General features: G+C 39.8%; 2 protein-coding genes and 1 long non-coding RNA gene across 4 annotated transcripts in view; 1 reads left to right on the forward strand and 2 right to left on the reverse strand.

Annotated features, from left to right (window-relative positions):
- Positions 1–192: 192 nt before the first annotated feature.
- LOC134028030 (uncharacterized) lies at positions 193–2561 on the reverse strand. Its single transcript, XM_062471332.1, has 7 exons — positions 2432–2561; positions 2045–2332; positions 1457–1903; positions 1238–1363; positions 1086–1110; positions 922–956; positions 193–826 (listed from the first exon to the last, which is right to left on the reverse strand). The coding sequence occupies exons 1-7, from the start codon at positions 2481–2483 to the stop codon at positions 612–614; spliced, it is 1188 nt and encodes a 395-aa protein (XP_062327316.1). The 5' UTR covers positions 2484–2561; the 3' UTR covers positions 193–611.
- Positions 2562–5242: 2681 nt separating this feature from the next.
- On the reverse strand, positions 5243–6411 carry LOC134028463 (uncharacterized). Its single transcript, XR_009931528.1, has 3 exons — positions 6244–6411; positions 5674–6074; positions 5243–5348 (listed from the first exon to the last, which is right to left on the reverse strand). It is a non-coding gene; the product is annotated as an uncharacterized LOC134028463 (long non-coding RNA).
- A 1361-nt stretch (positions 6412–7772) lies between these two features.
- Positions 7773–13175, forward strand: part of myo1ea (myosin IEa) — a 44053-nt gene continuing 38650 nt past the window's right edge. For both annotated transcript variants that reach the window (XM_062470829.1, XM_062470830.1), the window contains exon 1: positions 7773–8095. In XM_062470829.1, the coding sequence (XP_062326813.1) occupies positions 8093–8095 (3 nt within the window). In that variant the 5' untranslated portion in view covers positions 7773–8092. The remainder of the gene's footprint in view (positions 8096–13175) is intronic.

A 13175-nucleotide genomic window follows, 5' to 3' on the forward strand; every position in this document is an offset into this window, starting at 1 on the left:
TGTACCCTCTCTAGTTTATGATGTTGATACAATATGCAGAAAAAGTGAAACCACATAATAACACAGGAAGACTGAGCGAAAAACTAAATTGTTAGTTGTTTTGGTGTGGCATGATTACTTCAACTTTGTAAATGATTATTTATTTTTTATTGAAACGTTCCAAACTAACTTTAAATTGATAACACTTAAAACATACATTTGAGCAACTTATTAGCAATTTATTTATAATTCACAGAACAAGGATGCAGGAACAAAAGACACAGATATTTACAATAACAAAGAAAACAATTTTTTCTCTCTTACTGTACAATACAGAAAATCGACATAACACTAAGTCGTAGCTGCATCCCCACTGCCAGAAAAAAGTTGACTTTGAAAGTCACTTTATAGCAAATTATTTGTTCCGTAACATTTTTAACAATTAAAACAGTACATGCAAGCACAAACAAAACACAGACTATTAGATCTAGCAGTATTGTAGCTTCTATAAGCTTTTTTACTATTCCGAACTGATCACTTGGATCGTCCATTAAGTACCCTTGTATTGTGGTATTATTATGAGTGAGCAAAACATATGTGCAAACATTCAGTGTAACGTGCCTCTCTTTTAGTTAAGTTACTGACTCATACTGTGGCTCCAGTCCTGAGGTTGTCTCAGTGTCCATTTGGGTTGAAGCTTCATATAAATTGTTGTTGACCATTATGGGGTTCAGTTCTACAGCTTCTTTATCCTCACTCTGTGCAGAAACAAAGGTATCTCTTGCTTCAGGCAGATTTGCAAGTGAGTAGATCTCTTCATCTCTCCATCCCACCTCGTATGGTGAGCCTATAGCCAAAAATGGAAGGAAACAGTAAGTGAAATTGAGTTTACGCAATTTTGCTTGAACCTAGCCTATAAGAGCTTGGTGCAAAGTAACTTACATTCTGAGTTGAGACTGTCTTCTCCATTTTGGTCTCTGTAAAATAGTTTGTTTCTCAGTTGTGATTATTTCTGAGTTAATGTTTAAGGCATTAGAAATGAAGTTGTAATTATTTTAAGTTTAGAACAAAAGAAAATTGAAAAAACTGAAAAATGCCAACAGTACCTTTTTATCTCTATACTTTGAGATCCTGTAAAAAGAAGAAGAATATTTGGCCATGTCTAGTGCTGAAATTTTCTGCTGACAGTGACGCTGAACCATGTCAGAAACCACAAGCCTTCTGTTGCGAAATGTGGGAGTTTTGAAATAGAACTCACCCTTTGATAACCATTCTGTTTTCCTTACAAGAATGACAATGGCAGTTATGAAAAGGCAGAAAAGAACCAGGGCACTCATCACATAGAGTACAGTGAGATGGTTCCCATCAATGAGACGGTTCTCATCTAAAGACAGAAAAACGAAATTTATGAGTACGGTTTAATACGCATTTAATTTGCCATGTTTGGTGTGAACGAGCACTGTATGAGTAGCCTGACCTGATGTATTCAATATTGGAGTTGAATCTGCCAGTGGAGTTTCACCTGATGTTTGTATGATGTCCTTCACATCCACAGTCACTGTGATGTTAGTTATCACCTTCCACTTCTTAACCACCTGCAAGACACACTCATACTGTCCACTGTCAGCAAGTGTGACATTTCCGATTGTAAGATGATGAACATTTTGAGACTGCAATGGTACGGATGAAGTATTTGACAGTCTTTGACGAAGGTTCTCATCAATGAGACAGTGGAAGTCATAAAGTTCCCCACGATCAGTATCAAATGAATAAGAATGAAGACATGAGGAGTTTCTTTCTCTACTGGTCTTGATCCAGAACACATTGTATGACTGTTTCACAGGACTGGTGACATTACAGGGCAGGTGGACTGTCTCTCCAGTTATTTTGGAAACAGAATTTGTAATTGTCCCAGCAGATGTTACTAAAATGGGGAGGAGGGTGGGGACATATTTAGTTATTTTTCCTATCTTTTTATAAATTATGTATAAATGCATCATCACAGGTGATGGTACTGCTCCAATAGCCTAAACATTTTGATAAATAAAATAATGTTTCAACTCACAGTTTGGTTCAATAAGAGCCACAATGTAGAAATCCACCTGGTCTTTTGGTTTGAAAGGAAAAAGCCATTGTGCAGTTTGTGCCTCAGCACTTAAATCAACACATGCAAAGAATCCACTAGTGACTTTCTTATGTTTAAATGAGCCATTCTCACATTCTAAAATCTTTTCGGTAGCATTGCTGTAACAATCAATTGTGTTGTCTTGGTCCAAGTCCATTTGCCAGCCATCTCTTTTACATGACAATGAGATCACTTCCTCTTTCTCTTTATACATCATTACAAAGTTTCCTATAGAGATAAAAAATAACAAATAAATACAGAATGTAGATCATTTCACGATATAGACTCAAAACTAGAGTTTAATTTAGTTAAATATGTTAAACCTACCATTGCTTTGTCCAAACAAATATATCAAACCAATAAGACACAGCATGTCCATCTTTGACGCTCTTCAGTCAGTAATTCGGAAATGCAGAAACAGTAAAACCACAGCCCAACAGTTAAAAGTATTTTTTGGTCCTTTTTCTCAAGCATTCTTGTCATTTTCATATCCTGATTTGGATTCAAGATTCAAGAGTTACAGACAAATGCACAGTAGGCTTGGCAAAACATATTTTGGGGCCTATTTGCAACAACTCATTAATTTAAAGAAGTTGTAACGTGTCTAAAACGATATATGCAGTTGCTTCATCATTTTTCGTTAACGCTTTCAAAGTTTAATATTTTGTCTAAAAGTGTGTCAGTTATACTGTCAATGTAATGATAAACGTTCCCCTGCAGATGGCGCAACATATCCCGATTTCACAAAATGTTCACCTTCACAGATTATTTTGTGATCAAATGAACACATACTTCTCTGTCTCTCTCTAAACAATCAAAACCGGACACACATTCGAGGAGGAGGAGCCAGAACCAGAGACAGACTCAACCTGAGAGAACGCATGAGCATATGGATTCAACAAGCTTGTGCGCCAAAGTTGGCGACTCAGGAGTAGCAATCAGGTAGTTCTGGTCAGACAGCTGATAAGTGACCCCACAACTGACAACAAAACTAATAATAAAGCTAGTAGCTGGTCACCCTTAGAAAATTGATGTGACTCAGCACTCCGGTTACGCACCACCTCACCCAAAACATTGATCAACCCCTGCTGGGAAATAGGAAGAGAGTCAGGTACATGTAAACCAATTCCCTAATCACATTCTCCCTTCTGATCTGAAGAAACCTGCTGGGCTCTAGACATCGCTCGTGTAACTGCACAAACCGTGAAGACATCAGGGAACTCCTGGAAAACAATCCTCTGGTTCCTTCACCAAAGGGACAGGCTTGGCAGGTGGAAAGCCATCCACCCAGACACGATTACCAGCCAAATCATTCCCCAAAATCACATCTCCCCACCTATAAGCAAGGCAAGACGAACACAAAAGTGGACAGCACCATCCACAAGACCACAGCACAGACAGGCAGAATGCAAAGGAACACTCAGAGGATTCAAATCCTGAGAAAAGGGCAACACCATAGACAGAATAAAGGAATCTCTCACTCCTGTATCCCGTAGGAGTTTCACAGGCACTTTAACGTCACTCCCAGTGAAAGACACAAACCCATCAGATTTAAAAGCACCAAAAACAGAATATTCCTCAGTCTCACGCTTAACCACATCAAGTCACCCCCTCAGCAGCAACTTTAACTTCCTCCACTGGAGCACTGACAGCAGCTGGCTTAACATGTCCAACACCTGGGCGACTCACCCTGCCCCTCAGTACAGGACACTCAGCTTTCCAATCTGCTCTCATGGCAATAATAACAAAACTCATCTGCTCTCATGGCAATAATTACAAAACTGACCAAAACCAACCAACCTCAGACCACAAGCCCGAGCACCATCCAACTTCGCAGGCCCAGACCATGACAACTCAGTGGGCGGGCCAACAGCCTCAGCGGTGGCAACATTTGAAACAAGTTTTCACAAACTTTTCTTTGAGTATCAGCACATACTCATCTGCTCGAGTGGCAACTTCAGAAACAGTGCCTACTCTACTCAAATGAATCAAGATAGTTCCACCCACAAACCAACTGGAACCAAGAACACAGCCAGCAAGGGACATAAGAAAGGGCCAACCCTGAGGCCATCACACATTAATGAATAATACTCAGCACATACATTTGAGCCACTTATTTGTAATGTACTTATAATTCACAGAAGAAGGAGGCTGCAACAGAAGTCACAGACATTTACAACCAAACAAAGAAAATAACATGATTTTATCTGTCACTGTACAATATAGAAAAATAAAGATAACACCAGTTGAATCTAATCATACTTCAGTCATTACTACATCCCTACAGCAAGAAAAAAAAGCTAATTGTCTTTGTAGCAAATTATTTGTTCCATAAAATGTTTAACAATGAAAACAGTAAATGCAAGCATAAGCACAAACAAAACTAACTAGAGTATTAGATCTAGCAGTACTGCTTCTAAAAGGTTTTTTACTATTTCAAACTAATCACTTGGACCATCCATTAAGTACCCTTGCATTGTGGTATTATTATGAGTGAGCAAAACATATTCAGTGTAATGTGCCTCTCTTTCATTTAAGTTACTGACTCATACTGAGGCTCCAGTCCTGAGGTTGTCTCAGTGTCCATTTGGGTTGAAGCTTCATTTAAAGTGTTGTTGACCATTATGGGGTTCAGCTCTACAGCTTCTCTATCCTCACAAAAGTATCTCTTCCTTCAGGCTGATTTGCAAGTGAGTAGATCTCTTCATCTCTCCATCCCACCTCGTATGGTGAGCCTATAGCCACAAACAGAAGGAAACAGGAAGTTAAATTGTGTTTTTCGGCTATTTAAATTTAGACTGTGTAAGAGCTTGATGCAAAGTAACTTACACTCTTAGTCGACAGTGTATTCTCCATTTTGGTCTCTGTAAGATAGTTTGTTTCTCAGTTGTGATCATTATTTCTGAATTCATGTTTAAGGCTTTATAAGTTCATTTGTAATGTTTGTGTTTAGAACCCTATTTTTTTTAACACTGAACAAGTACCTTTTTATCCTAATACCTTGAGATCCTGTAAAAAGAAAAATATTATTTGGCCATGACTAGTGCTTTAAATTTGCGTTGACAGTGACGTTAAATCATAGCAGAAACCACTAACCTACTGTTTTGAGTTTGAGTTTTGAAATAGAACTCCCCCTTTGACAACCATTCTGTTTTCCTCACAAAAACGACAATGGCAGTTATGAACAGGCAGAAGAGGATCAGGGCACTCATCACATGCCTAAGTACAAGGAGAGAGTTCCCATCTAAAAACAGAAACAATGCAAAAGTGTTCAAAATTAAGAGTAACATATTTACATTGTCATTTTGCAGACGCTCTTATCCAGAGCGAATTACAGTAAGTACAGGGACATTCCCCCGAGGCAAGTAGGGTGAAGTGCCTTGCCCTGACAACATAATTTGCACGGCCCGGAATTGAACCAGCAACCTTCTGATTAATAGCCCGATTCCCTAACCTCTCAACCATCTGACCCTCCTATATACATACATATATACATACATATAGCACTGTATGAGTAGCCTCACCTGATGTAGTCACTATTGGAGTTGAATCTGCCAGTGGAGTTTCACCTGATGTTTGTATGATGTCCTTCACATCCACAGTCACTGTGATCTTAGTTATCACCTTCCACTTAACCTTCTGCAAGACACACTCATACTGTCCACTGTCAGCAGGCGTCACATTTCTGATTGTAAGATGATGAAAAGATTGAAACTGAGATGTCTTAAATGTAATAGTTGACAGTCTGTGATGCAAGTTTTCATCACTGAGACAGTGGAAGTCATAAGTTGTACTATAAGATCGGATCCCAATGAATAAGAATGAAGACATGAGGAGTTTCTTTCTGTATTGGTCTTGATCCAGAACACATTGTATGTCTGTTTCGTAGGTATGGTCAAATTACAGGGCAGCTGGACTGTCTCTCCAGTTATTTTGAAAACAGAATGTGTAATTGTCCCAGCAGATGTTACTCAAAGAAGGGAAATACATTTAGTTACTTCTGACCTTTTTCACTCTTCATAAATATGCAAAATATCCCAAATGTCTAAATGCAATATCGCAGGTGATAGTACTGCTCCAATAGCCTTAACATACAAGCACACACACACACATATATATACATAAATGTTTGAACTCACAGTTTGGTTCAATAAGAGCCACAATGTAGAAATCCACTTGGTCTTTTGGTTTGAAAGGATAAAGCCATGGTGGAATTTGTTCATCAGCACTAAAATCGACACATGCAAAGAATCCACTAGTGACTTTCTTCAGTTTAAATTTTAATGAGCCATTCTTACATTCTAAACTCTTTTAGATTATTAAAAGAAAAATACAGAATGTAGATCATTTGACGATATAGACTCAAAACTAGAGTTTAATTTAGTTAAACATGTTTAACCTACCGTTGCTTTGTCCAAACAAATATATCAAACCAATAAGACACAGCATATCCATCTATGACGCTCTTTAGTCAGTAATTCGGAAATGCAGAAACAGTAAAACCACAGACCAATAGTTAAGTCTTTTTTTGGTCGTTTTTCTCGAGCATTCTTGTCATTTTCAAAATAGCCTGCTGAATATTTAGTGATTTGGATTCAAGAATCAAGAGTTACAGACAAATGCACAGTAACCTATTCATAAAAATAAAAAGGCCATATATTTATGCAGATTTGACCCTTATACAATAGGCCTATTTGAAAAGACTCATTAATTTAAACAAGACGTAACGTGCCTAAGACGATATGCAGTTGCTCAATCATTTTTTGTTAACGATTTCAAAGTTAATATTGTGGCTAAAAGTGGTTACACTCAGTTACAAGTCAGTTACACTCATTGTAATGATAACGTTCCCCTGCAGATGTCGCAATATACCTTAATTTCACTAAATATTTACCATCACTAGATTATTTTGTGATCAAATGAACACGTATCTCTCTCTCTCTCTCTCTCTCTCTCTCTCTCTCTCTCTCTCTCTCTCTCTCTCTCTCTCTCTCTCTCTCACACACACACACACAAAATGTTGCTGGCTGTTTTTCACAGGGGTCTTAGAAATCATGCACATCCCTTGTTTGGTATCTTATTATAGCAACAGGTCACGACCAACCTGTCAAACAGGTTACACTCTGAGAGATGTCAAACCACACCTCGTCACCGTAGGCTTATCACTAATATTTATTCTAAATCGTAAAAATGCCCGAGACTGGTCCTTGGTATTCCTGTGTCTGACGGTGCCGCAAACCACTTGAAACATCAAAGAGCCATAGAAAATCTAATAATATTCAAGCTCATCTTTATCCGAAAGATTACATTTATAGTAGCCTGGCTACTCTTCGCATTTTCACGTATTTTTGAGAGTAGGCTGCGGATTTCACTTCAGGACCAGTTTTTGCTCCTATCGCAATTGTAGACCTTACTGTTAGTAAAATAATAGCCAGCTGTAGACAATATAACAATATGTAGGAGTACATATTCATTATTCGAGCATCGTTGTTCTGCTTAAAAAATATAAGGTAGGCTAAGTGTTAACATTGTCCTTAGTGTATTCAACTCCTAAATTTCTAGTGGGATTCCCTCTGGAATGACGCGGCTCTCTAGATACGGTTCCCATTGGCTGCGGGCTAAAAGGCGAAGTTTCCATGTATGGGTTGTTTGGTCAGGCTGCTCCGTCAACTCGTTTAACTAACCCGTTCGGACTTACAGCAGCATTCGGTGCATGAATAGCATACAGTTCGTGCGCCAGTACATGTTAAGACTTCGGCAGCAGTATGGACAGAGGTAGCTGGTCCTGAGGAGAATCCGTGCGTTCGGGAGCGCATCTAGGACTCCGTTAACTCTATTTGTTAGTAGTGTTTCCTAGTTTTCTTGTCGCCGTCCAATTATACAAACAAACTTGAAAAAATATTTGATTCGGAAGTTTAAGTATTCCTCCTCAAAACGGAATTACAGCAAGGTGACTCGATTGGCCTAACTGCCAAGTAAGGAGAGAGAATGGTAAGACCTCATTTTTTATCTAACTGGAGAAAGCAGAAGGGTCTGTTGAGCATCATCTGTAGCTTAATAATATGACAATTCTCATCTATATGTGCAATACATATTTACATGTTTTAATTGCCTATGTTTCTTCAAATTCGACTTGATCACAGTTCAACTCGAGTTCATGAGAAAGAATAGTCAGAAGTGTTGTAAAGTAGATTAGCCCGTCAGACTAAAGTATTTATTACTTTGACACAGATGTTAGTGTCTTATGGAGTTCATTGTTATTTATGTTTATCAGCCAAAATCCACAATATCACTATCTCAGTCTCTCTTATTCTATTTCTCCACTGTCTGTCTGTCTCTCTCTCTCTCTCTCTCTCTCTCTCTCTCTCTCTCTCTCTCTCTCTCTCTCTCTCTCTCTCTCTCTCTCTCTCTCTCTCTCTCTCTCTCACTCTCACTCTGTTTACCTCTCTAACTTTCTACCTTTGAACCTTCAAGGTAGTAAGAGCTTGCCCCCTATTTGTTTTTTAGCTTGTCGTTTTTTCTCAGCTTACATGCCCACAGTTTTACTGTCACTGCTCACACAGTAAAATGTCTACCAAAATATAATTTTTAATTCTACACATCTTTCGCCTTCCAGGCTAAACGTAACAGGAGGTGTGGTAATTGAAAGGTGACACCCAGATACAGTCACTATAGTAACTCTGACACTGTAGCAACACATTCAGCTCCCACTTCCTATGTTCGAGCATTAGACACTGCCCTTATTTGAATAAAACAGGTTGGCCTGTTTGAGCCACATGGAGACCAGTTTCTTCTGGTTACTGAGTGTCATGTCTGCAGCTTTAGCACACTGCACAGTGAGAGTTATGGAGAAGGCTGTGTCCTGGTTGTGTGGCCTCTTCCTTTGTGTTTGACACGTTATTTGGGCCTCGCCATTGTGGCAAATTCCCACTGTGGGTATCAGCCATGGCACACTTACATTACATTTAGTCATTTAGCAGACGCTCTTATCCAGAGCGACTTACAGTAAGTACAGGGACATTCCCAACCGAGGCAAGTAGGGTGAAGTGCCTTGCCCAAGGACACAACGTCATTTTGCACGGCCGGGAATAAAAAAAAAAAGGAGAATTGAGTAGATGTAACCAATCAACATTTTTAAGATTCATTCATATTCTACATTATTTTGAGTCAAAATAGTGCCCTTCATTGGGCACTATTGGGACCATCCCCAACACACCAGACAGTGTCTAGAGTACATGAGAGTTTAGCCTCTGTCAAACCTGCCCCACTAAGGATCCCATGCAGTGCGTGTCCAGAACAGGTAAACCCTGTTGTTCAGTCTCTAATGTATTCCCAGAACACAATGCATGGAGCCTGTGCAGCTGGTTTCCCACAAGAGAATCTAAGGAACGAAGCTTACATAACAGAGCTACAGCACGTATCTGAACTCTTTGCTCCATTTCCCTGGTTAACTGTCAAACTGAGAATCCAAACTATGTTAATGGTGTGTGTGTCTGTCAATGACGGAGGGTAGTTCTACTTTATATGTACTTTTGCAAACTCAAAGAACATTAGCCATGTTTAATTGATGAACTTCAGGTAGTTCTAACTCGCCACTGGCACACTGTAATGTCCCTCTGCAGCAGTAAAGAGATTCCCTCGAGGACCTGATGGAGTTGGATATATTTTTATTTTGACTAGTTCTGTGTAGGCGTTTCCCTGACTGAGGTGCTTAATTTCATGCTGAGCAACCAGGAGGAAATGGAGTGGTTTCCTTCTTGTGAGGTCACTTTTATACATGACATCAGAAAATATATCACTGAGAGATTTACTGTGCTCTATGTTGAGGAAGCAGAACATGGATGGCAACCAGTGTTTGTTTACTTTGAATTTGAACGGTGGAGACCTTAAACCAGATGTATTCATGGAAGTTTGAAACGAGGAAACTATGATGCATTATATCTTTGTCTTCATCTTGGTTTACAGCCTTATCTATGTCGTCCGATGAAATCAGGCTCAAGAAAGTGCCCTTGTCTGTAGTTAGTGCAGAACTCTCCACTCTCCAAGGGGCTTTTTGGGGGCATAGCGACGAGCTCCAATATTTGGCTAGCGTGGAAAGGAGCAGACTGTCACTCTGACTGTCTGGAGTACCAGACAGTAGCATGGCTCACAGACCCACTCCCTGCCAGATGCTGAATACTAGGTCAGTATGACAGCATATGGTTTGCATTAGCCTCTCCTGCAGGGACGTGCATGCTCGGTAACATCCCCCATTTCAAAGCCCGAGTTACGTTTTCGACCACATTCTTTTTAGCAGAATCGAAACCCTCTCTGAAAACGTCCTTGGGAACTTGGGATCTCGTTAAGCTGCTGACCACCTCTGTCAAGGAAAGCCACGTTCTCTTCTTTACCAATCCCACAATGCTTTGTTACAAATCAGCTCCATCCTGTTTGGTTTCTTTGACTTCAGTATCAGCTAGTTAGTCAGCTAGAGCCTAGCTCGGCCACTGCCGATGGAAAATATAGACTAGATTAGAGGTTCTCCATGAATATTTGATTTTGGTCCGAGCTATTATGACATTCTCAAAGAAGTTATTCTGGATCACATTTACTTACTTGTAATCATCTGTGGTTTGTTTGTGCATGCAATAACAAGTTAAAAGGGCAAATGAAACATCAAAATGAGCATTACAATACGTTTTTTGCTTTTTATGGAATGTTCAGTATTTTCATTGCTCCTGTGATGTGCTACCATTGACCTTTCCACATCTATTTGTCGTGGTGCCACATCCTGCTGTGTGTGGATCTGTCCCACATTAGAGAATCCCACTTCACGGTAACCAGGCTTGATGTAATAAACACATCCACTTCCCCTTGGTTTTGTTTCTTGATTAAGCTGTACTCTGACCCCGATCATTTTAATGTTTTTCTCATAAGCCATTTCGTTGCTTGAAAAACAAATGAACTAGTGCTAACTAATGCCGCCTGTTAAGGTTTTGTCCGTGTGGGCCCTTTTTCAGTTAAGTCCCTGATGGCATAAACATAAAGCCTTGATATCATATCAACCTTAAACATTCTTTGATATAAAAATACCTCTAGAACCTTTCCTCAGCTACCTGACTTCTGGATGTAGTGTGTGGGGTGCTGCGGTGTCAGGCTAACTGTTAGCACCTCTCACTCCTCTCCTGGCTCACCACAGCTTCCTGCTCCTCCTCCTGGGTGCAGATCGGGGTTTGTCTGGCACCTTCACAGGCAACATCACTTCCCACAGGATTTGAGGCTCAAATGGATCCTCTCCCTACACTGGCTTTGCTGAATGGGTTAGGGTTGGTTATTATTTGTTTTCTCTATAAAAGTCTCCCATTTCCCAGTAGGGACCAGGGAGTACCAGGTCTGTTGGTTTACCCATGGTGTTGTGTTGGTAAATACTGATCCCAACTTGATAGCCTGTTCTCTCCTTAGGGTTAGATAATATGCACCTGTTCCTGGCATGGTAGTAATTACATTGCTGTAATGTTTAATGGCATTGTCATTTTTTACATGGAAGTTATTGCAGGTTTTCTTTAGAAGTACATGTTAGGCACACTTTGTTAATTTGATACCTTCCAAAAACGTGCACTACAAAGCTGTAAAACCTTCCCATTCTTTTTTATAAAAGGTTATAAAAGGTTAATGCCTAAGTGTTGTGGCTTGATTATCCATCTACTGTAAACAGTCAGTTTTGTTATGTTGTAAAACCCAACCTGAAGATAAATGTATTGGATCTTACCCACAGGGCTAATCTTCAATACGGCCACGGTGTTTTGTTGACCTGCCTCTGGCTCTATGCAGTCACGCATGTTAGCTCTTCACCTTCAGACAAACATGCCCTGAATTCAGAGTTAATATATCTGTGTTCCAGTAGGGAAGGAATCATTGCTCTGGTCTCTTCACTCTCACCTGCATTGGTAGGTGAATCTTCTGGGTCAGTATTAGTCTTCCTTCATGCATGCAGGCATGTCATTAGATGTTGAAGTAGTTGCACACTAGTCAAACTTTTTGGACAGCATACTTCTATACCTAAAGCTGTTGATTACTACCTTCTGAGTTTGTAGTTTATTTTGTTCTTTTCACTCATGTTCGCTGTACAGCCTGCTCAAAGTATGCCAAGTAAACATTACTGTGACATTGCATGTGAATTCTCACCAGCCACAGACACACAGAAATGTGGCATAATGGCCACAGTCTCGCTACTGTTATCTCTTCAGCTTCTATCCACTGGGCCATTATAAGAGGAGATTGGAGGCCGTTCTCTGTGCTGGGTTGTTATGCCTGCCAGTAGAGACCTTTATCAACCAGTCTCCCCCACTGTGCCACAGGTCACTATATTTAACCCAATGTCACTCATGTGAAGTCTAGTGGCACACAAGGTCATTGTAGATGCACAAAGTACTACTCCCACCGTATTGTGCTTTATATGACAACTAGTTTGCCAACAACTTAGATGTGCATGTGGCAAAATCAACGGTGGCAGAGTATAACTCACTTTAGATGTGTTCATCTTGTCTCTAATCTGACTAATGTAGTGCTGTAGTTCACCGGAGAATCAAGGCCCAAAACACCTAATTGATGTCAGAAAAACACTAAAGACAGCTGGAAATAATTGAAATGGCTCTTTACTGTTCCTTTCAAAGCTGGGGAGGACTGTTTCCTTTATCATTTTACTTCTTTTCACATTTTTACAGCTCCTGCCAAAGCCTTTGAGGAATATTTAATTTTAGAAATGTGTCCAAAAGATTCCAGTTGAGTTTGGTATGTGAAAATGCGCATTGTGCTGTGATTCGTTAAAGGATGTCATTGTATAGAATGTTTGTAGTTTGGTAGAAATATTCAGGAAAACCATACAGCTCTATTTGAGGATCATTGTCCAATAAGAGACACGTGCAACTATTTTTGCAGTGACTTAGTCACTGTATATCTTTCTAAAGACTGCTTTAGAAAGGTCAGCTGCTTAGGCCACTCAGACAGGCATGAGCTGAATCACTGGAAAGACAAACAAATCCAAAATATAAGTTTAATATTGGCCCTTGTCAAAAAATAGCATTGTACCCAG

Source organism: Osmerus eperlanus, chromosome 10 (genome assembly GCF_963692335.1).
Source record: "Osmerus eperlanus chromosome 10, fOsmEpe2.1, whole genome shotgun sequence".
Classification (NCBI taxonomy): domain Eukaryota; kingdom Metazoa; phylum Chordata; class Actinopteri; order Osmeriformes; family Osmeridae; genus Osmerus; species Osmerus eperlanus.

Bases quoted from the DNA above. Each gene is read 5' to 3' on its own strand.
- LOC134028030 (XM_062471332.1), bottom strand. From the start codon at position 2,483: ATGGACATGCTGTGTCTTATTGGTTTGATATATTTGTTTGGACAAAGC. The intron at 2,333-2,431 runs GTAGGTTTAACA...TTATCTCTATAG, and splicing joins TTTGTTTGGACAAAGCAATG to GAAACTTTGTAATGATGTAT. The intron at 1,904-2,044 runs GTGAGTTGAAAC...TCCCCATTTTAG, and splicing joins GGCTCTTATTGAACCAAACT to TAACATCTGCTGGGACAATT.